The 23,088-nt window shown below is 58.3% G+C and overlaps 1 protein-coding gene across 3 annotated transcripts; it reads left to right on the top strand.

Moving 5' to 3' along the window:
• Window positions 1-826: 826 nt before the first annotated feature.
• Window positions 827-22,535, top strand: HID1 (HID1 domain containing). Of its 3 annotated transcripts, none has more exons than XM_024235436.3 (19): window positions 827-1,022; window positions 8,715-8,864; window positions 9,412-9,582; window positions 10,243-10,359; window positions 10,987-11,093; window positions 11,340-11,456; window positions 13,098-13,320; window positions 13,409-13,465; window positions 14,263-14,403; window positions 14,551-14,641; window positions 14,835-14,986; window positions 15,094-15,172; window positions 17,348-17,512; window positions 18,929-19,156; window positions 19,647-19,753; window positions 20,212-20,292; window positions 20,935-21,026; window positions 21,214-21,372; window positions 21,644-22,535. In XM_024235436.3, the coding sequence occupies exons 1-19, from the start codon at window positions 957-959 to the stop codon at window positions 21,705-21,707; spliced, it is 2,367 nt and encodes a 788-aa protein (XP_024091204.3). In that variant the 5' UTR covers window positions 827-956; the 3' UTR covers window positions 21,708-22,535. The 3 variants fall into 3 exon arrangements, with proteins under 3 accessions (XP_024091204.3, XP_054391720.2, XP_024091205.3); XM_024235437.3 differs by having other exon boundaries at window positions 840-1,022; window positions 10,246-10,359; XM_054535745.2 differs by lacking the exon at window positions 9,412-9,582.
• The last annotated feature ends 553 nt before the right edge of the window (window positions 22,536-23,088 follow it).

Here is a 23,088-nt window from a genome sequence, read left to right as displayed (position 1 = left end):
ACCTCGTGATCCTCCTGCCTCGGCCTCCCAAAGTGCTGGGATTACAGGCGTTAGCCACCGCACCCGGCCTTGTTTTGATGATTAATCTGCCTCTATTACAGGCTTACTTGGCTGTACCCTGGCAGCTTCTTTCCTTGTCCCTCTCCCTAGCTGCTCGCCCATAAAGAGCAGGCTGTACGACTTATGTCCGCTGTGCCCCGTCCATGACACAGAGTTGGCAAATACCAAACCCTCAGCACATTTGTTGAAATGGATGAATCTCAAAGCATTCTCTGGGAATCTGGTGGCTAGAGAGGGGTCGGGACCGCGAGGGACTCTCGCTGTCATCAAGGCGAGGAGCTGCTTTCCTGGAGTAGGGAAACTGAGTCAGCGCCTCCCTCCCTCATAACCTAGGGCCTGCGGGACTGTCTGAACACGTGGGTTTGACAGGTCAGAAAAAGGGGGAACCAAGAGAGTGGATGCTCAGAAAATATGAATGGGAAAAACAGACTGAGAAGGAGGAAAGTGGGATGGACAGGGCCAGCTGAGACGTGGGCCAGGGGCCGGAGCCGGGATGAAGGGTGAGGACCGGGGCGGGGGACGAGCTGGGAGGAGGGTTTTGGGCCCTGGGGACTGCGTGGCAGCAGCGGAGGCGGGTACAATGCTCCGACGCAGAAGGAAGAGCGCCGAGGATCCGGGTGGGAGCTGAGAGGGCACCCGGCGTGAGGCGGCGCTGGGTTGGAACCTCGGACTCCGCGGGTCTTCGGCGGCGGGCACGGCAGGTGCAGGAGGCGGAGCCACGCGGGGGCGGGGCCTGTCGGGGCGGGGCCACGAGGGGCGGGGCCGACGCGGCCGGGGGCGGGGCGCGCCGCTTGTCTCCTGCGAGAGCCGCGGGGGCCGCGGAGCTGGAGCCGGAGCTGAAGCCTGAGCCGGGCTGGAGTCGGGGCGGGGGCCGGGCCGGAGCGGGCTCCAGAGACATGGGGTCGACCGACTCCAAGCTGAACTTCCGGAAGGCGGTGATCCAGCTCACCACCAAGACGCAGGTGCGCCACGGGGGCCCCGGCCTCCCCATCCACCTGCCGGGCTGGGGGCTGGGCAGGGCCGGGGGTACGCGAACTTGGCTCGCCGGGAGATGGGGGTACGGGCGGGCCCCGAGCGTAACGCCAAGGCCAGCGCCGGAACGGGACCCCGCGGCCTATACCTGGAAGCTCCATCCCCTGGCTCTAGTCCCCCACCCTCAGCCTCCTCTCCTGGGAACACCCCTCTCCCCGAAGCCGCTGCTGCCACCTTAGGCTGACGTGTGCCTACTCCCCGAGCCGGCGACACAGCTGTCCGCCCCCTGTCCCGCCCCGCGGCGTCCCCAGCTTCGCATCTCCAGCCTTCCGCCGCCCCCACCCACCCATCCACCGTCCGCTCCCCTCCCCGCCCCTCATTGCCCGCGGGTCCCGGACGCACAGTCCCGGTTGACTCAATGCAAACAAAGCCTGGCTGGCGTCCGCCCGGGTCGGAGAAACAGCTGGTGTGCGCGGCAGCGGCCTCGCTGGGCCCTGGTCGATGCCCGTGGGCAGGGAAGGCCCAGGTCTTCCTGGGAACACGCAAAGAGTGGCGGGCAGCGAGGCAGCCTGGCGAGGGGCCCTGTCCCCAGGCCTACTGAGCACAGCCTCCCAGCTGGGGACCTCTCCAGGGGCCTTCCCCCCGGGCCCTGCGAGGTAAAGGCTGTTAGCCTGTGTGCTCTGTTCTCTGGCTCAGGGATGGGGACCTGCAGGATGGCCCTCAGTCAGCTGGTGAGGGGCCTAGGGACCCTCCAGCGTAGTCCATGCTCATAACTCTCCCGTGAGTCCACAAGTGGCCCAATGGCCACCTCCTTATACCACCTGGCCCCAGCGAGGCTGCTTCTCTGCCCACCGCTTCTCTCCCGGCTTTTTGAATCAGGGCACCGTGGCCACAGAGATGCTCAGCCCTGACTCCCCAGGTCCCCCATTTTCAGGGGACTCAGGACCTGCTGCCATCTGGGACCTTCCTCTTTCCTGGCCCCTCACCTCCTGCTCTCCAGGGCTCTCTCTTGCTGCTGGAGGTTAGAGTGGGATCGAGGAAGCCAGCTCCCACAGCCAGCTGGTCACAGCTCCAGGGGCCAGACCTTGCTCCCTCACCCCTTTTCCCACCCTGGAAGGGTCAAGTGCGCAGCAAATGCCCAGGGCCTCTGGCGAGTCCAACCCCGGCTGAAAGGCTCTTGATAGAAACCAGACCGCACTTTTCTCCACTCCCCACGGCTCCTGGGTCGTTCTGGAGCTTGGCTTTTTTAGGATGGCGTTTTCGTTCTGTGGGTGGCAGGGAAGGTGGCAAGTAGGCTAGCCCCTCAGTGTAGGGCTGCAGGGAGAGGAGCGGGGAGGCAGGGAGGAAGGGAGGCTCCCATGTTTACCTGCCTGGGGAAGAAACACCTTGTTGGATTGCGCTGTGGGCTTGGCAGCTGGGGTCCTTTGCCAGGCCAGTGGGGCCAGCTCAGCAGGGTACCAAAGGCTCTGGAGTGGCCTAGATTCCTACCTGTTCAGGCCTTTTCCCCAAAATACTGTGTCCCTCTGTCTTTCCCTGCCTACAGCCCTATGATGGGCCACTTGAGATGGTGCTGTTCTGTTTCCCAGCTGAGGACACTGAGTAGGCTTGGAATAGAACCTGGATAGGCTGGAGATCAGACCAGCCTTCTGGAGAGCACTGGGTCCTGTAGGCGGGCGGGGGCCTGGGCTGCCCGGGGGGAGAGGCCCTCCATGGCTGAAGCCTTGGACTCTGTGTAAGTGACCTGACTTGGGTAGCTTGGGTGTGAGGATCAGAACCCAGATGATCATCACTCACCTTACCACTTGGAGTCCCCAAGGAGATTCAGGCCATTTGTCCATGGGATGATATGTGGTTCCAGGCTCTTACAGGGTGTGGCTTGGGCAGTAGACAGGCAGAACCAGCACCTTTTCCTGTGGTCTGGGCCTGTGTCCCTGCTGCTCCACCTTCCTCGCCTTCCTGCCCTGTATCCTGTTTTCTTCCTGCCCCATGGTCCAGTCCTGGGTCAGGCCTGACCGTGGTCCTGAGAGCCAGCTGCTTTGGCTGTGTTTCCTGGCCCTTCCTTATAGTAGGTGGAGCTCTGGAGGGAGACATTCCTAGACCTGGAACCCTCTCCCAGATCCTGCCTGTTTGGAATTCTCTGCTGCAGGCCAGATGAACCTGGCGGGTGCATGTTTACATGTGTATACATGTATATGCATGGGAATGCGTGGAGACACAGTCCTCCAGAGCAGGCCTAGCAGGCTCGAGCACTAGGGGACTTTCCCCCTGCACACCCTGAGAGTCAAAAGATACAACTGCTCCCCTAGGTCTGAGTGGGGATCTGGTCTAAGCAGGGGCCTGGAAAAGCTGGGTTAAGAATATCTGATTTTGGGCTGGGCGTGGTGGCTCATGCCTGTAATCCCAGCACTTTGGGAGGCTGAGGGGGGCGGATCACCTGGGGTTGGGAGTTCGAGACCAGCCTGACCGACATGGAGAAACCCCGTCTCTACTAAAAATACAAAAATTAGCCGGGCGTGGTGGCACATGCCTGTATTCCCAGCTACTTGGGAGGCTGAGGCAGGAGAATCGCTTGACCCCAGGAGGCGGAGGTTGCGGTGAGCTGAGATCATGCCTCTAGCTTGGGCAACAAGAGCAAAACTCTGCCTCAAAAAAAAAAAAAAAAAAAATTCTGATTTTGGCCAGGCATGGTGGCTCATGGCTGTAATCCCAGCACTTTGGGAGGTGGAGGCAGGAGGATCACTTGAGCCCAGGAGTTGGAGACCAGCCTGGTCAACATAGCAAGAACCTATCTCTAAAAAATAAACAAAATTAGCTGGGCTGGGTGGGGTGCGCCTGTCGTATCAGCAACTCGGAGGCTGAGATGGGAGGATTGTTTGAGCCCAGGAGTTCGAGGTTACGGTGAGCTATGATTGTGCCACTGCAGTCCAGTCTGGGCAATGGAGCAAGACCCTGACTCAAAAACAAACAAAAGAAAAAGAATAAGGGGAGAAGAATACCTGGTTTTTTACCAGGGTAGCTCAGTTTCTGTGACCCTAGCAGCAGGGGGCCTGCCTACCTCCAGCAAAAACACTTCCTTCAAAGATCAGATATTGGCTGGGCGCGGTGGCTCACAACTGTAATCCCAGCACTTTGGGAGGCTGAGGCGGGTAGATCAAGAGGTCAGGAGATCGAGACCATCCTGGCTAACATGGTGAAACTCCATCTCTACTAAAAAATACAAAAAAATTAGCCAGGCTTGGTGGCAGGCGCCTGTAATCCCAGCTACTGAGGAGGCTGAGGCAGGAGAATGGCGTGAACCCGGGAGGCAGAGCTTGCAGTGAGCTGAGATTGCACCACTGCACTCCAGCCTGGGCCACAGAGCAAGACTCGGTCTCAAAAAAAAAAAAAAAAAAAAGATCAGATATTAGAAGCTTCCTTGGGCTGGGTGGAGGCCAACTGGGGTCATTGAGGCAGGTGCTGAGCCATGTTTCTCCCATTAGAAGCCTAAGGGGCCTCAGTGACCCTGACTAATGCCTTTAGCATCAGCTTGGCCTGGGCAGGTGGTCACCAAATCCAAATGTCCAAGCCACAGTGGGACCAGGAGAGGAGGCCCAAGCTGAGGAAACAGGGAGGCAAAGTCCCGTTCCTCAAGTTCAAGGCTGGGATCTGTCATGGCTGGGATCTCTCCTCTGCTTCCAGAATGGGCTATTAAGTCTCTTTCTTCATTTTGGATTTAGTCCCCCGGTGACACTGCCTGATGGACTAGGTCAGAGGTCATGCCCGCTTGTGCTTAGTTTCTGCCCTCTGAAGGGGGTAGTAGCTACCTGGGAGGTGGGAAAAGTGTCAGGGATGGCGGCTTCCCAGAGGCACTCCCAGATGGCTCTGTGGGTTTCCTGGGATGTCCTTCCTTACCCCACCCTGGCCCCAGGCCACCCAGACTGGGGTGCCATGTCCCTGCACTCCAGGGAGTGCCAGAGGGCTGTCCTGGCTGAGGGCCCAAGGGCCAGCAAACCCCAGCCCCAGGGCCCTCCTTTAGCCTTTGTTCCTCTCCCCCAGTGAAGAACTCGCTCTACCAGTTCTGGGACTGAGTGTCATGGCCACATGTTACCCTGCAGCTCCCTGGGGTGGGGTGGGGGTGTTTGCTCTGGGAGTGGGCTGGGGTATGCCTGGACCTTGGTGAGGCATGCGACCCCAACTCTGAGTTTGGAGAGTTCCACAGGTGCTCAGCCCTGCTCTGTGGCCAGGCTGAAGGGGTCCCCAGGACTGTGCGCAGCTTCAGTGGAACAAATGTTGGCTGAATATCTGCCATATGCTTTACCAGCAAGGTCAGGGACTGATGGGGCTTCGAGGCACGTGCACCCAGACTGTGGAGGCAGGAACTACGCAGGGTGGGGGCAGGGGTGGGGCTGGAGGTTCCCAGGTGGGAGCAAGCAAGCCTGGGGCTCTGGGAGGCTTCTTAGAAGAAGTAGCTTCAGAGAACAGAATTATTATTATTAAATATTTACAGACAGGGTCTCACTCAGTCATGCACGCTGGAGTACGGTGGCGCAATCATAGCTCACTGCAGCCTTGAACTCCTGGGCTCAAGCGATCTTCCTGCCTCAGCCTCCTGAGTGGCTGGGACTACAGGTGCGTGCCACTACACGTGGCTAATTTTTTCTTTTCTTTTTTTTTTTTTTTGGTAGAGATAGGGTCTCACTATGTTACTCAGGCTGGTCTCCAACTTCGAGGCTCAAGTGATCCTCCTGCCTCAGCCTCCCAAAGTGCTGGGATTACAGGTGTGAGCCACTTTGTCACCGAGGCTGGAGTGCCGTGGTATGATCCTGGTTCACTGCAGCTTCAACCTCCTTGGGCTTAGGCAGTCCTCCCACCTCAGCCTCGCAAGTAGCTGACATGACAGGTGTGTGCCACCATGCCCAGCTAATTTTTTTTGATTTTTTTTTTTGTAGAGATGGTATTTCGCCATGTTGTTCAGGCTGGTCTCAAACTCCTGGGCTCAAGCAATCTATCTGCCTCAGCCTCCCAAAGTGTTGGGATTATAGGTGTGAGCCACCGTGCCCAGCCATTATTATTATTATATTTTTTATTTTTTTGAGACGGAGTCTCACTCTGTCACCCAGGCTGGAGTGCAGTGGTGTGATCTTGGCTCACTGCAACCTCTGCCTCCTGGATTCACGTGATTCTCCTGCCTCAGCCTCCCGGAGTAGCTGGGATTACAGGCATGTGCCACCGTGCCCGGCTAATTTTTGTATTTTTAGTAAAGAGGGGTTTCACCATATTGGCCAGGCTGGTCTCAAACTCCTGACCTTGTGATCCACCCACCTTGGCCTCCCAAAGTGCTGGGATTACAGGCATGAGCCACCGTGCCCGGCCCCAGAATGATTTTTTAATAAGATATATATTTTTTTCTGATGATAAGAGTGATGTGTATGAAGTGCAGACTTGTGGTGGTAGCAGGGACCTCAGGTTTTATTGGCTGTAGGAAAAAAACTGTGTTGGAGAAAGCAGGAAGGTGTCTTGCAGGAAGTGACACTCAGAAGGAGCTGTAAAGGGATGGGCCCGAGGAGGTGCTCGTGCCTTGGACACTCTGGTCCCTTAACAGATGAACATTCAAAAGGAAAAAAATAGTAACACGTGCTCTTACAGAAAAACATAAAGAAAAACATAAAACCACCCAGAGAGAGAGTTGCTATTAACATTCTGATTCATTTTCTTCTAGTCTTTTTTTTTTTTTTTGAGACAGAGTCTCGCTGTGTCACCCAGGCTGGAATGCAGTGGCACGATCTCAGCTCACTGCGACCTCCGCCTCCTGGGTTCAAGCAATTCTCTGCCTCAGCCTCCTGAGTAGCTGGGATTACAGGCACCCATCACCACGCCCAGCTAATTTTAGTATTTTTAGTAGAGACGGGGTTTCACCATCTTGGCCAGGCTGGTCTTGAACTCCTGACCTCATGATCCACCCGCCTCAGCCTCCCAAAGTGTTGAGATTACAGGCGTGAGCCACCTCATCCGGCCTCTTCTAGTCTTTTATTCATGTATAATTTAACATGAATTGTGAGCATCCTAGAGGAAGTTTTATATCTTGTGTACTTTTTTTTTTTGAGATGGGGTTTTGCTCTTGTTGCCCAGGCTGGAGTGCAGTGGCATGATCTTGGCTCACTGCAACCTCTGCCTCCTGGGTTCAAGTGATTCTCCAGCCTCAGCTTCCCGAGTAGCTGGGATTACAGGCGCCTGCCACCACGCCTGGCTAATTTTTGTATTTTTAGTAGAGACAGGGTTTCACCATGTTGGCCAGGCTGGTTTCGAACTCCTGATCAGGTGATCCACCCACCTTAGCCTCCCAAAGTGCTGGGATTACAGGCATGAGCCACTGTGCCTGGCTGGGCATGTGTGTTTTTAAGGCCTGTTGCCTCCATGGGAATGGATTTTGGAATGCATTGTTGTGGGAAAAAGGGGAAGGGGGAAGAGAGAACAGCTTGGGTGAAGGTAAAGAGAAGAGATGGCAGGGTGGAGTCCTGGAGTAGTAAATGCAGGTATGTGTGTGTATGACATACACGTGTGTACACATGTGTCTGTGTGCACATGTGTAAGGCATGTTTCTTTTCTTTTTTTTTTTTGAGACGGAGTCCCTCTCTGTCGCCCAGGCTGGAGTGCAGTGGCGAGATCTCGGCTCACTGCAAGCTCTGCCTCCTGGGTTCACGCCATTCTCTTGCCTCAGCCTCCCGAGTAGCTGGGGACTACAGGTGCCTGCCACCAAGCCCGGCTATTTTTTTTGTGTTTTTGGTAGAGATGGGGTTTCCCCGTGTTAGCCAGGATGGTCTCGATCTCCTGACCTCGTGATATGCCTGCCTCGGCCTCCCAAAGTGCTGGGATTACAGGCATGAGCCACTGCGCTCGGCCGTGTAAGGCATGTTTCTGTGAGATCTTGGCTGAGTGCTGGGCTGAGGTTTGGACTTGTCCCAGCAGGCAGTGGGGAGGTCCTGAAGGGCTCTGGGTGAGGAAGCAGTGCCTGTGGCAGCGGTGCTGTGGTGCATGCAGGATGCCACCTTGGTGCATGGGTTGGCAGCAGCATAGAGGCAGGGTTGAAGGAGGTGGATTTGAAGTTGGGAGCCCTGGCGAGGACAGCCTGAGCGGCAGCGCTGGAGGTGGGTGCTGAGAGGGGCATATTGGGGTCAGAGAGCCACAGAGGTGAATTCACCAGATGTGCCAGCTGTTTTGGGTGTGCTGTGAAGGGCAGAGGCTGGAGGCCTGTGGTGGGCATCCTGGGTGACTGGAAACAGAGTACAAGTCACCTTTGTCTTCTTCCCATGGAGAGATGGCACGGTCTTGACCTGGATCCTGGGCATTTGACCTAATGGTGTGGCCTGGGGCTGTGCCCAGGTGGGGAGGTCAGCCTGCTTTGCCAGGGGAGGATGGTGACTTAACCAGGATCACACACCTCCTCAGGGGTGGCGTTGGGCTTTGGCTGACTCTGTGCCTAGCTGACCCCTGACCATACATGCCTGGTGTCTCCAGCCTGACTGTGCTGTCCAGGGGTTGTGGTGGCTGAAGGATGTCCCCCACCCATGTGGGAAGGCTCTGGGACCCCAGCAGGTAGGGAGACTCTGGCTTCCCTCTCAGGGTCTCTCCTGGCCACAAGTTGGGCAAACTGTGGGCCCTCTGGCCAGGAGTTGTGTAACTCTGGACCCTTGGTCCCCCCACAGCCCGTGGAAGCCACCGATGATGCCTTTTGGGACCAGTTCTGGGCCGACACAGCCACCTCGGTGCAGGATGTGTTTGCACTGGTGCCGGCAGCAGAGATCCGGGCCGTGCGGGAAGAGTCACCCTCCAACTTGGCCACCCTGTGCTACAAGGTGAGGGCTGCCCAGTCCCTCGCTGCCACTCTTCCACCCTCCCAGCCCACAGCAGGAGAAGGCAGGCACATCCAGGGCCTCCCGCCCCACAGGGGCAGGCAGCACTGTGGCCTCACTCAGCTCTTCCACTTCTCTCTCTCTGGTTCTCCTCGCTGGGCGGAGGGACCATGGCAGCCGCCATTTATGGAGGAGTCCTCCAGGCCACATCTAACTGAGCACCTTCCACAGATCAGTTCATTTAGCTCCCTCTGTGGGGTGGGTACTGCCAGTGTCGCCAGTTTACAGATAGGGAAACAGAGGCTGGGAGACTCACTTAGCAAGGCCTCAGCCATCCAGTGGCTAGCTGGGCCCTGGCTGTCCTGATGCTCCAAGCTGCTCTGGCCTGTGTCCCAGTCCCCCCAGGCTGGCCGACCCCAACTCCAGGTGGCTCCTCTGCCTGTGCCCCCACTGTCTCTCCTCTGCAGCCTGGGTGCCCACCCTGACCCCAAGTGCCAGGGTCCTCTCCCCACCTTCCAGCCTGCCCCTCTGCTCCTGCCTGCCCCCACAGGCCGTTGAGAAGCTGGTGCAGGGAGCCGAGAGTGGCTGCCACTCGGAGAAGGAGAAGCAGATCGTCCTGAACTGCAGCCGGCTGCTCACCCGCGTGCTCCCCTACATCTTTGAGGACCCTGACTGGAGGGGCTTCTTCTGGTCCACAGTGCCCGGGGCAGGGCGAGGAGGGGTCTGTGGGCCTGGCCAGGGCTGGGTGGGAGGCAGAGTTGGCGTCACAGGGAGAACGCCCTTTAGGGCCGGCCATGCTCCTCCAAGCCTCTTCTGGGATTTGGGAAATACAGGGGTGGGGCCGGTGGGTGCTGCTGAGGGATGGTGTTCAACGCCACCTCCTTGGGCCCTCAGTTCCCCTCCCATGGGGGTTTCTGTGCCCACAGTCCAGAGGAAGTAGGGTGTGGAGAGAAGCTGAGAGCCAGGGGTCGCTGGGCAGAGGTGGAGGCAGAGGAGCTGGGCCCTCTGAGGGCCGGAGAGGGACCATACTGTCCTCTGTCCCCCACACCACCTGCCCTGGGTTTATGTCCAGGTGAGGTGCCGAGGGATGCAACACAGCGATTCCTAGCAGGGCTGAGACTCTTGATGTTGGGGGTCACCACCCGGCCCCCTCCAGTCAGTAGGGGAGATTCCCTCGCTGTTCCCGGCCCGGCTCCCTGCTCTGTCCCACTTCTGCCTTGGGAGGTTTGGGGCAACCAGGAGTCCACTTCCTATCCCTTCATTCCTCTGCCCATGGGTGCCCGCCTGGGCTCAGCCCCTGTCCTCCACCGCTCCCCAAGCCCTGGGCCACCTCTTCCTGGCCAGCTATCACTGAGGCAGCCTGTGGGTGCTGTGTCCCCAGCAGGGAGAAGAGGATGATGAGAATGCCAGGCCCCTGGCCGAGTCCCTGCTCCTGGCCATTGCTGACCTGCTCTTCTGCCCGGACTTCACGGTTCAGAGCCACCGGAGGAGCACTGTGGTGAGTGTCCCCCAGCCCCCCACCCCCAGGCTGAGTAGGCTCTGGTCCTGGGTTGGGGCCGGGCCAGTTGAAGTTCCCTTGGGCGGATTGCATTGGGGGCCGGGGGGGCTCCAGGAGAGCTGAGCTGCCTGGCACGTGTAGGCCTGGGTGGCAGCTGGTACAGCTGAGGGAAGCCAGCTGGGGCTGGCCCTGCCCGCTGCCTTCGGATGGCTGGGCACAGACACCCATTGTCTTTGCCTGCCCAGGGGTACGGGGCTCGGACACAGGAGGCCTGGCCCTCTTGCTTCCTGTGGTGGCATGGGCTTCACCTTGAGTGTTCTCTGCCCACCCCCAAACCCGGGGCACCCAACCCCCTGCCCCTCCCTCCCTCTCTCCCTGTCCCAAACTGGACTGAGCAAGTGAAAGAACCAGTGTGAGATGGAAGAAAAATGAGCTTTCAAGAGGCCTAAGAATATTCACTCCTGCTCTTGTGCATGAGGGCCGGGCCATTTTGAGGACCTGTCTTTAGGAGAACTGGCGGTCTCTGCCCCATGGGACTGTGCGAGGCTCGAGGTGGCCAGGTTCTGATCCAGGCTGCTCTTCACCTCTCGACCCCCTAACCCGGCTTCTTCCTGGCCCTGTCCCCAGGACTCGGCGGAGGACGTCCACTCCCTGGACAGCTGTGAATACATCTGGGAGGCTGGTGTGGGCTTCGCTCACTCCCCCCAGCCTAACTACATCCACGATATGAACCGGTGAGCTTCGCCCAGGCCCAGAGCCCTCAATGCAGCTGGACCCCGGGCCGGGCCCCCACACAGCTCAGAGAGAGCCCATGGGGTCTCTCCAGAAGACTGTCCTCACCTCTGACCCAACCTTGGCCTTACAGGGGTCAACGGGGGTCACTTCCTCCCATGGACCTGGGCTGGGGCGCTGGGCTGGGTGGGCAGCACCTCCAAGACGGTACTGGGATCCTAAGGTGCCCTCTCCCTTCCCCCGTCAAGGATGGAGCTGCTGAAACTGCTGCTGACATGCTTCTCCGAGGCCATGTACCTGCCCCCGGCTCTGGAAAGTGGCAGCACCAACCCATGGGTTCAGTTCTTTTGTTCCACGGAGAACAGGTGAGGGCCCTTGGCCTTTCTGCCGCTCTCTTCCCTCTTACTCCAGGCAACCCAGAGCTGAGGCCATTCGCCAGCCCTGGGTCTCGTTTGAGGGGAGGTGCTGCCCCCTGGTGGTAATGAACTTTAACTTACCAGCCACATCTTACACCAGCCCCTTCAGTCTGTCCTTGGAGTCCTGGACAGGACAGAATCTGGGAGCCCCTCAGTGCTCCGTGCCTGGGTCCTCCATCAAGAGCCGCCTGTCCAGTAGAAATAGGATGCAAGCCACGAGTGCAATTTTAAAATTAAAAAAGTTAAACAGTAAAATTGGGCCAGGCATGGTGGCTCACGCCTGTAATCCCAGCACTTTGGGAGGCCAACGTGGGCAGATCACCTGAGGTCAGGAGTTCGAGACCAGCCTGGCCAACATGGTGAAACCCTGTCTCTACTAAAAATACAAAAATTAGCCAGGCTTGGTGGCGGGTGCCTGTAATCCCAGCTACTTGGGAGGCTGAGGCACGAGAATCGCTTGAACCCGGGAGGCGGAGGTTGCAGTGAGCCGAGATCGCGCCACTGCGCTCCAGCCTGGGTGACAGAGTGAGACTCCGTTTCAAAAAATAAATAAACAAATACAATTAATTAATAATATATTTCATATAACCCGATATACCCCAAACTTTAGCATTTAACATGGAATCAGTATACAACGTTATTGAGCTGTTTGACATCCCCCTTTTCATGCTAAGTTTTCAAAATCCAGTGTGTATTTTGCACTTATAGCAGGTCTCGGTTCCGATCACCCACATTCCAAGGGCTCGACAGCTCCTTGTGGCTTGAGGCTGCTGTGTGGGACCCTGCAGCTTAGCGACCAGGTGGGGGTGTGTGTGACAAATACCCCGAAGGGCAGGGAGGCCCAGCCCACATGGAGCACTCATGGACTGTGGGGGACACGTGAGCACGGGGCGGGGGAGGGTGTCCCACATGCCACGTGGCAGGGTTGAGTATTTGAGCAGGTAGCTCCCACTGGGAGCTGTGTTGGCCGCATAGGGTCTGTGCCCGGCAGGTGGCGGTCGACCTCCGCCTTCCAGACTCTGGTCCCTACATGACACGCCTTATTCTTCAGGTTTCCTAGCCTTCTGTTCAACCTTCCACCCTACTCCAGAAGAGAAGGGAGCCAGGCGACCCCCTCCACCAGCCACTGTCAGAGGCTGGCCACAGTTTTCTTTCTCACCAGCCTTATCAGGCAAACTGCCACCCTTTGTCCCTCACTTAACCTCTCTGGGTCTCAGCTTCCTCATCTGTAAGATGAGCAGCTTGAACCCTGACATCTCTTGAGTCTGAGTGGAGTCATTCTGTGGCCTGGGAGCTGGTTGGCTGAGCCTGGGCTCTGCTCCCTGAGGGTAAGCCCACCTTCTCCACGGGCCTCCAATCCCATCTCTGAGGCCCCGAGGGAGGGTGTCTGCCCCTTAAGACCCTAAGGGGTATGAATGTGTCCTAATCATGGCTCTGGGCTTCCCCCACCCACTCTTTCCAAGCCACTCCCTGGTGTGGTGCTAAAATGCTTCTTGAATGAGGCTGACCTTCCCATGTGGCCAGAGAGGTGTGGCCAGGGGGCTGGGCCCCAGTGGAGCCTCTGCAGCCTTGTCCCCTCTCCTGCTGCAGACATGCCCTGCCCCTGTTCACCTCCCTCCTCAACACCGTGTGTGCCTATGACCCTGTGGGCTACGGGATCCCCTACAACCACCTGCTCTTCTCTGACTACCGGGAACCCCTGGTGGAGGAGGCTGCCCAGGTGCTCATTGTCACTTTGGACCACGACAGCGCCAGCAGTGCCAGCCCCACTGTGGACGGCACCACCACTGGCACCGCCATGGATGATGCCGATGTAAGGATGGGAGTATGGAAGGGACAGCTGCCGGGGCCACGGGTTGTGGGGAGGATGCCTGCTCACCAGGGGCTTCTCCTCTTGGCAGCCTCCAGGCCCTGAGAACCTGTTTGTGAACTACTTGTCCCGCATCCATCGTGAGGAGGCAAGTCCAGTCCCCACAGTGAGACAGGGATATGGGGGATCCTGACCCCTCCATGAAGGAACCATGCTCTCTGTGGGCTGGGGCCACCCCAGGTGAAATAGTGGCAGGACTGTGAGGGTTTCAAGATGCAGGAGGGGCTGATGGCCTCACCTGGGTAGAGGTAACTGGGAAGGCTTCTGGGAGGAGGTGGCTGATGTCATTTCAGAGGTGGTGGGGAGACAGGGGAATGACAGTGGACAAGGGCTTCAGGCCAGGCAGTCCCAGTTCATGTGTCTTGTGATCTTGGGAAGGTGCTTGAACTCCCAGAGTTCTAACTTCTGCAGCTAAAACACAGGACCCTAGCTGCCTTCTCACCCCAGCTGGTGGCAGACCTCAGTAAATGACAGAACAGTGGAATGCTTCTCGAGTGTGATGGGGGTGATGGGGGAGTATTTTGGGGAGGGGTAGAAGGATGGAACCTGTCAACCATGAGTCCAAGGTGGGCAGGGATGAGGCTGAGGGTGTGCATGTGTGGGAGTTCACTGAGAGCAGCAGCAGCCTTGCTCAAGGGGCTCACAGCCCAAGGACAGAGAGTCTGCAGTCTGGTGGAGGGGCCAGGGCTGTCCATACCTATGAGGGACTCCGCTTCCTGAGGCGTCGCCCCAGGACGCTATGGATGATAGCATCTGGGCCCTCTGGCTCTGGAGGTGGGATCTGGCTCTGGGGGATGGAGGGGGCATTTGTTGCGGGCCTGGGCTGGGAAGCTGGAGCTGCAGGGATTGGGCTGGACAGGCCCCCTGCTCTGCCCTCGCCCCCAGGACTTCCAGTTCATCCTCAAGGGTATAGCCCGGCTGCTGTCCAACCCCCTGCTCCAGACCTACCTGCCTAACTCCACCAAGAAGATCCAGTTCCACCAGGAGCTGCTAGTTCTCTTCTGGAAGCTCTGTGACTTCAACAAGGTGGGCCAGCCTCGAGGGGCCCTGCAGGGAGATGGAGAGCAGCTGCCCCAATAGCCTGGGGGCAGGGACAGTGTCAGACTGAGGGGGGTGGGGCAGAGCTGCCCCTCCCTCGAACTCAGCCCACTTGACCCCTCCCCGCACCCCTAGAAATTCCTCTTCTTCGTGCTGAAGAGCAGCGACGTCCTAGACATCCTTGTCCCCATCCTCTTCTTCCTCAACGATGCCCGGGCCGATCAGTGTAAGACCAGGGTGGGGTGGGATGCTGGGGGCTTTCCTGGCGGCGAGGTGGAGGGCTGGCCATCTGCCCTGCCTCCCAGGAGCTCAGGCCTGGCACTCTGACCTCCCAGGAGAGAGGCCCCCAAAATGGTCCCTGCCTGGGCCCCTCCTTCCCCCTCCCACCCGAGTGACCCCTCCCACGCCACCTGCCGCAGCTCGGGTGGGCCTGATGCACATAGGCGTCTTCATCTTGCTGCTTCTGAGCGGGGAGCGGAACTTCGGGGTGCGGCTGAACAAGCCCTACTCGATCCGCGTGCCCATGGACATCCCAGTCTTCACCGGGACCCACGCCGACCTGCTCATTGTGGTGAGGGGGCTTGTGCGGCCGGGCCCAGGAGGTGCAGGGGCGGTGTCCTCTTGGCTGAGTCTGGAGGCAGCGGGGACCCCACGGCGCCCCTGTCCCTCCTGGCGCAGGTGTTCCACAAGATCATCACCAGCGGGCACCAGCGGCTGCAGCCCCTATTCGACTGCCTGCTCACCATCGTGGTCAACGGTAGGGGCCCGGAGCTTGCACTCCCCGCACTCACCACCAGGTGGTGTCAGGCCACAGGCCAACCTGCCACCTGCTCCAGGTTTCAAGCCCTTCCAGCTCACAGAAAGAACGCAAACTTGTGTACCCTTCATAGTGGCCACATTAAAAAAAAAGGGTGACGACAATTTAATAATATGTTTTATCTATCATCATCTCAACATGTAGCTGATATGAAAATTACTAATGAGATATTTAATATTCCCTTCTCACACTCAGTCTTGTCGCCCAGGCTGGAGTGCAGTGGCACCATCTCAGCTCACTGCAACCTCTGCCTCTTGGGTTCAAGCAATTCTCATGCCTCAGCCTCCTGAGTAGGTGGGATTACAGGCGTCTGCCACCACACCTGGCTAATTTTTGTATCTTTAGTAGAGACGGGGTTTTGCCATTGTTGTCCAGGCTGGTCTCGAACTCCTGACCTCAGATGATATGCTCACCTCAGCCTCCCAAAGTGCTGGGATTACAGGCATGAGCCACTGCATCTGGCTTTTTTTTTTTTAATTTTAACAATTTTTTTTGACATCTGAAGGAGTTTAACCCAGTTTATGGGAGGCATTGGTAGTCCGATAACATTTTTACTTTATTTATTTTATTTTATTTTATTTTTTATTTTTAAGACAGAGTCTCACTCTCTGTTGCCCAGGCTGGAGTGCAGTGGCACAATCTCCATTCACTGCAACCTCACAGGTTCAAGTGATTCTCATGCCTCGGCCTCCCAAGTAGCTGGGATCACAGCGTGTGCCACCACAACTGGCTAATTTTTTTTTTTTTTTTGTATTTTTAATAGAGACAGGGTTTTGCCATGTTGACCAGGCTGGTCTTGAAGTCCTGGCCTCAAGCAATCTGCCTGCCTTGGCCTCCCAAAGCGCTGGGGTTACAGGTGTGAACCACAACACCCGGCCATATTTCATTTTATTTCTAATTATAGTGATGGGATCTCACTATGTTTCCCAGGCTCATCTTGAACTCCTGAGCTCAAACAATCCTCCTGCCTCAGCCTCCCGAAGTGCTGGGATTATATAGGCTGAGCCACTGTGTCTGGTCTCTTGTGTGTTTCATATGTGCAGCACATGTGTTAGGACTAGCTGTGTTTCAAGCACGAAATGGCCACATGTGGCTGATGTCCACTGTGTTGGGCAGTGCAGGTTTGGACATTTGGAGTCACATAGTATGGGGATGTGGAAGCCCTATGCTTTCTGCCTTTGTCCTCCCCGTCCAGCCCCTACCCCCACCCAGCAAGGACTGCACACAGCTGGTGGGGAGAGGAAGCAGAAGGATCCAGGCTCCTTGGGGTTCAGGACCCAGCAAGGCAGGTGGCCATGGGCTGGGGCAAAATGCCTTCAGTGTGAACATCTTTTGGAGAGGATGGTCGTGGCTAGGGGTGGCTGGCCTGTCTGTGGTCTGGTTTAGACTGCAGGGTGGGTAGTGTGGGGTGGTAGAGGCCTCTAGCTGGGCTGTGAGCTTTGGGGCCAGGAGTGTCCCTTCCCCTCCTGGTTCACTCTCTGGCTGCATCTCACAAATCTTAACTGAGCTGGTTCCGAGAACACATTTGTGACCAAGACAGCCCCGGTCCCTGCCCTGTGGAGCCCTCACCCTAGTGAGGGAAAATGACACAAGACAAGGAAGTGTTCAGATCAGCATGGAACTTCAGGCTGGGCGTGCCCCCAGGGTTGGGCCCCAAAATACATTTCTAGTGACATGGCAGCTTGACATTCTAGAAAGATTTAAAGTCTCGAGTTTGTATCCCTGCCTGATCATTTCATTACTGGGGAACTTTGGCCAAGTTTACGACCTTCTCTGAGCCTCAGTTTCCCTATCTGTAAAATGGGGATGATCTTGTCTGTGTCCTGCCTCCCTCGTGGTATTGCGGGGGGACTGGCATGGGTGGGATGTGTATGGCTTTGTAAGCAGGACAGCTGTCTTCATGGTCGAGGGGTGAGGGTGGGGCCTAACTGCCTCCCAGGACTCTGCACACAGTATGGCCAGTGTAGACTCAGCCTCTTAGGGCCTTGGTTGTCTTGGCTCTGCAGGGGGCAGGGAGGGATTGGGAGCAGGAGCCTGTTGTTCCACCCCCGGCCCAGGATGTGCAGGGATGGCTTGGGTGGGGGGCCCAGGAGTGAGCTGACCCCTCCCCTACAGTGTCCCCCTACCTCAAGAGCCTGTCCATGGTGACCGCCAACAAGTTGCTGCACCTGCTGGAGGCCTTCTCCACCACCTGGTTCCTCTTCTCTGCTGCCCAGAACCACCACCTGGTCTTCTTCCTCCTGGAGGTCTTCAACAACATCATCCAGTACCAGTTTGATGGTGAGGCACCAGCCTGAGGCCCTGGTGATCAGGGTGGCCAGTGGGCCTCCTTCCTATGTAAGGAGGGCACAGCCCAGGAGGTGGCCTCTGGGAGGTGCTGGCCTGCTTGCCTTCTGCCCCCAGTTCATTCATTCAGTGTACATTTATTGAGCATCTACAGTGTACCTGGGTACAGGGGATACAGTGGGGAACAAATCTTTGCTTCTTGCCCTGTGGAGCTCACAGCTGGGGATGGAGGCGGGGAAGGAGGCTTCAAACAGATGATGGGCATCTGATTTTTTTTTTCCGATGGCGTCTCACTCTGTCGCCCAGGCTGGAGTGCAGTGGCGTGATCTTGGCTCACTGCAATCTCCATCTCCCAGGTTCATGAGATTCTCCTGCCTCAGCCTCCCAAGTAGCTGGGATTACAGGCGCCCCGCCCCCCACCATACCTAGCTAATTTTTTGTATTTTTAGTAGAGACAAGCAATCTGCCTGCCTCGGCCTCCCAAAGTGCTTGGATAACAGGCATGATCCGCCACATCTGACCTGAAATGTGATAAAAGGGAAGTAAAGAGTAGTAAGACCCTGATGGGTATCTTAGCAGCCCGTCTGCCCAGTGTCACAGACACCCAGCTGCCTGCTGTCACTTCAAGCCTTGCCACTCGTTAGCCCTGTGACTGGGGCATGTCACCTGACCTCTCCGAGCCTCAGTTCCCTCATCTGTAAGGTGCTCATAACAATGGTTCTAAGGGTCCCGGTCTCAGAAGGTGTTGGGAAGATTGGGCAAAATAACCCCCAGAAGGCACTTAGCACAGTGCCTGGCAACTTAAAAATGATCAGTTTTTATTATTGCTATTTCCAAAGTTGGAAAAATTTGCAGTGATCTCTGAGGGAGAAATAGGGGTAAGGTGGGGCAAGAGACAGCACGTGTAAAGGCCCTGGGGTGGGATGTGGAACTGAAAGTGAAGAGTATGGCATGAGGTAGGACCAGAGATGGGGACTGGGGCCTGAAAGCCGGGAGAAGTCAGTGTTGGGGGATGGACGGATCCTCTGTGACTTCTCCTGGCCACCTTGCTTGGTGGTGGGGAGAGTCAGAATATTTAACAGCTGGCCTGACGTGGACGCTGCCATGCTGGGGCCTGCCCTTTTTGCCAGGTGTTAGCCGTTTAGTGCTCGGTTGTGGAGGGAACTGGAAGGCACTGGGGCGGGGGTGTTGTGAGGTGCTCAGGCCTGACATTCTGGGATAGCCATAGTGGGCACACAGCCAGTGCCAGCCCTGCCCCAGCACCCTCTCTTGGGCTCCCTGTACCATCTCCAACCCCTTGGGCAGACACCCTCCTGTCCTCCAAATTCCCCCTTCCAGGAAGCCCACCCAGATTGGACGGGGGGAGCTGGAGGGGGCCTCCCTGAGGCGAGGCATGCTCCCTGCCCACAGGCAACTCCAACCTGGTCTACGCCATCATCCGCAAGCGCAGCGTCTTCCACCAGCTGGCCAACCTGCCCACGGACCCGCCCACCATTCACAAGGCCCTGCAACGGCGCCGGCGGACACCCGAGCCCTTGTCTCGTACCGGCTCCCAGGAGGGCACCTCCATGGAGGGCTCCCGCCCCGCTGCCCCTGCAGAGCCAGGCACCCTCAAGACCAGCCTGGTGGCTACTCCAGGTCTGGTGCTAGTGGATGGGACAGGAGTGTGGATACTGGTGTGGCTGGGGGAGGGACATGGTCTCGGGGTGTCATCCCCATCTCCGGCAAAGAGCATGGCTTATGTATGGAAGCCGAGGGGATGGGGCTGGGCAACAGGGATAGGGGGAGGGTACTGGGTGGGCTTAGCATGTGTAGCTTGGTGTTGGGGGCAGAGCCTCAGGGCGAGTGTAGACTCTGGAGGCATGGGCACAGGGATGGGGGAGGGTACTGGGTGGGCTTAGCATGTGTAGCTTGGTGTTGGGGGCAGAGCCTCAGGGCGGGTGTAGACTCTGGAGGCATGGGCATAGGAGAGGGCGTTGCAGTGATCAGACACTGCCTCTAGAGCCGGTGGAGGTTCCAGAGGGAAGCAGGAGTAAAACAAATAAAAATAAAAAATAAGGTGGGTGGAGGAAGGGCTAGAAGGGACACTGTGGCAGGGGGTCCTCACTCCCACCTGTGCCCTGCCCAGGCATTGACAAGCTGACTGAGAAGTCCCAGGTGTCAGAGGATGGCACCTTGCGGTCCCTGGAGCCTGAGCCCCAGCAGAGCTCGGAGGATGGCAGCCCAGCCAAGGGGGTGGGTGACGGGGACTCGTGGAGCCAGGCGTGGCTGGCCCTTCCCTTCCTCCCTGGCCTCTGCAGTGGGGGCTGGGCTGGGGCACTCTGGGGTCACCTGCAGCAGAGGGGCAGGTACCCAGTGCCCAGGGCATTAAGGTCAGTGCTGCTGACTTCCTTGGGGGTGGGGGCCTTTCACAGACCCCTCCCTTGTTTACTGGTCCCGGCGAAGCCCTTGGCCTTCAGACTTCTCATCCCTCCCCCTTATCTGAGCTGGCCTTTACCCGGCCTGCCCTGTCAGCCGCTGGCCTTAAACCTGTCACTAGGTTGGGCTGGGCCTAGGGCCTGGGGCAAAGGCTGCTGGGCTGGGCCTTCCCCTTTGTGGGATTTCCAGCTGCCAGTGGAGAGGGCTCATTGCCCCCCACTCCACCCCTCACCCACCCCCGCCATCCCTCACCCCTGTTCCTTTCTGGGGGCCAGGAGCCCAGCCAGACATGGAGGGAGCAGCGGCGACCGTCCAGCTCATCAGCCAGTGGGCAGTGGAGCCCAACGCCAGAGTGGGTGAGGGACCCTGTGCCAGGCGAGCGGGGGCTGGGGTTTGGACAGATGGTACTGGGGCGGGAGCTGGGTTGGGGCTCCCTGGCCCAGGGAAGCTCAGTGAAGACGGCAATGTGTCCGAATCAAAGGACCCTAGCATAGAAGCCTGACTCTGGGTCGGTCCTTCCGGCTGGTGACATCCCACGTGTTCAGCCTCTCTGGCTCGGTTGCTTCCTCTGTCTACACTATTGCCAGAGTCCCCAGCCGGATTAAGCTCCAGGTGCCCACAGTGCTCTCTTCCTTAATAAATCACTCTTTCCGACTTCCTCTCCTGAATCTCATCCCCACGCCCTGTGTCTCCTGAGATCACGCCAGTTGCTCTGGGACAGGGATAATTACCATCCCTGCCTAACCATGCTGTTGTGAGGGCTAAAGGCGACAGTCTCCCGAGAGGCACGTGGCACAGCCCTGGCTTAACGCGGGGCCATGGCGCTTGCCATCAATAAGGATTAACTGTTCCTGAGTCCTGCTTGGTGCCAGGCTCGTGCTGCAGGGAGCAGGGGTACTTTCTGCCTTGGGGAGCCTGTGGTTCTGGGTCAGGGTCAGGCTTGCCCTGCAGCCTCTGGGGGCTGCTTTCTCAGCCCCGGGAACCCCGTCCCTCACCAGGTCCTCTCCTGGAAGTCAAAGCTGCCGCTGCAGACCATCATGAGGCTGCTGCAGGTGCTGGTTCCGCAGGTGGAGAAGATCTGCATCGACAAGTGAGTCGGGCGCTGGCAGGGCCGGGGGTTGTGGGCGGGGCCGGGGGTGTGGGCAGGTGGGCTCTGCATGGGGCCAGCCTAGGCTTAAGTAGGCGTGTGATGGGAAACAGGGGTCTTGGGGGGCCAGGGTGAGCCCCGTGCTTCCCTGGACCACGTGAGTGTGCTGGAGACACCCCTCTCCCTGCAGGGGCCTGACGGATGAGTCTGAGATCCTGCGGTTCCTGCAGCATGGCACCCTGGTGGGGCTGCTGCCCGTGCCCCACCCCATCCTCATCCGCAAGTACCAGGCCAACTCGGGCACTGCCATGTGGTTCCGCACCTACATGTGGGGCGTCATCTATCTGAGGTGGGCCCCGGGGGGTGGGGTGGTGTCCGCCTGAGAGCCTGCCCAGCAGGGCTCAACAGGGACCTCAGCTCTGGGCCCCACCATCCATGGTAGACTTCATGTCAAGACAGTCAACTAAGGCGGCCTTGCCTGGTTGAGTGTGGCACCTGCTGCCCAGGGTGGGACATTGGGATGGAAAGGGTTGGCTTGGCCATTCCTGCCGCCCAGCTCCTCCTGGTGCCTTGTCTGCAAGGTGCCCCAGCACCTGGGTAACCCCCCATTTCCTCCACAGGAATGTGGACCCCCCTGTCTGGTATGACACTGACGTGAAGCTGTTTGAGATACAGCGGGTGTGAGGATGAAGCCAGCGAGGGGCTCAGTCTAGGGGAAGGCAGGGCCCTGGTCCCTGAGGCTTCCCCCATCCACCATTCTGAGCTTTAAATTACCACGATCAGGTCCTGGAATAGGCATAGTGGCCCTGAGTGTCAGGCCTTAGAGACCCCCGTGGCCAGGACAATGTGGACCGGCTCGGATCCCCCTCAAACCCTACGCTGGACTCACAGGAGCCCCATCTCCGGGGCTACGCCCCCACCAGAGACCACTGCCCCCAACACTCGGACTTCCCCTTTAAGACCTGGCTCAGTGCTGTCCCCTCAGTGCCCACCCACTCCTGTGCTACCCAGCCCCAGAGGCAGAAGCCACTGGGTCACTGTGCCCTAAGGGGTTTGACGAGGGAACCACGGGCTGTCCCTTGAGGTGCCTGGGCAGGGTAAGGGGGTGCTTCCAGCCTCCTAACCCAAAGCCAGCTGTTCCAGGCTCCAGGGGAAAAAGGTGTGGCCAGGCTGCTCCTCGAGGAGGCTGCGAGCTGGCCGACTGCAAAAGCCAGACTGGGGCACCTCCCGTATCCTTGGGGCATGGTGTGTGGTGGTGAGGGTCTCCTGCTGTATTCTCCTGGGTCCGTGGAAATAGCCTGGCTTCCTCTTACCCAGTAATGAGGGGCAGGGAAGGGAACTGGGAGGCTGCCATTTAGTCCTCCCTGCCCTGCCCACTGCCTGGATGGGGCGATGCCACCCCTCATCCTTCCCCCAGCTCTGGCCTCTGGGTCTCACCCCCCAGCCCCCTGTGTCAGAACAATCTTTGCTCTGTACAATCGGCCTCTTTACAATAAAACCTTCTGCTCCACATTCTGACTCTGGTTGAGGCAAGGGGCCAGCTGTGGCTCTTGTCTTCAGGGGAGCTGGGGACTCTGCACCTCAGAGGGCCCCCAGGGCATGACTGGGAACCAGCATTTGTTATTTTCTTGGGTGGGAAAGCAGGATCAGACCCTGTCACCTAGGGTTTGGGCCCCTGGGCTGTTGCCACCCAAAGAGCCCACAGCAGAGGCCATGGGGCCTCCCCAGGCAGCCGCTGAGAGCGCTGGGAGGGCTATGCTTGCTAGTGATTCACTTCGGTGGGGGTGGGTGAGGAGGAGGGCAGAGCCTCATCTGCAGGGCCAGGGCTGCCCTCTCTGGCCTCGCCCCAGGCAGAGCCCACTGTTTGCACTGGGCTCAGGGAGATGGATGGCCTGCCACACCTGCCCTTTCTCTTCCATTCCTGCCCCGCCTGGTGGCTCAGGAGATCAGCCAGGCCTGGGACCAGCAGCCAGAGGCCACAGCCTGCATGGTGAGCCAGCTGCAGAATGTCACCGGGGGCTCTGTCCTAGAGAGAGGGTGTGCTGGGGAGGGGTGGGGTTGGAGA

This window comes from Pongo abelii, chromosome 19 (genome assembly GCF_028885655.2).
Source record: "Pongo abelii isolate AG06213 chromosome 19, NHGRI_mPonAbe1-v2.0_pri, whole genome shotgun sequence".
NCBI classification, from domain to species: Eukaryota; Metazoa; Chordata; class Mammalia; order Primates; family Hominidae; genus Pongo; species Pongo abelii.
The sequence above is the reverse complement of the archived record's forward strand: the minus strand, read 5'-3'. Positions and strand labels throughout refer to the sequence as shown.

Coding starts and splice junctions, on each gene's coding strand:
- HID1 (XM_024235436.3), top strand. CDS start 957: ATGGGGTCGACCGACTCCAAGCTGAACTTCCGGAAGGCGGTGATCCAG. Junction 14,404..14,550: donor AGCTCTGTGACTTCAACAAG/GTGGGCCAGCCT, acceptor CCGCACCCCTAG/AAATTCCTCTTCTTCGTGCT. Junction 19,157..19,646: donor CAGCCTGGTGGCTACTCCAG/GTCTGGTGCTAG, acceptor TGCCCTGCCCAG/GCATTGACAAGCTGACTGAG.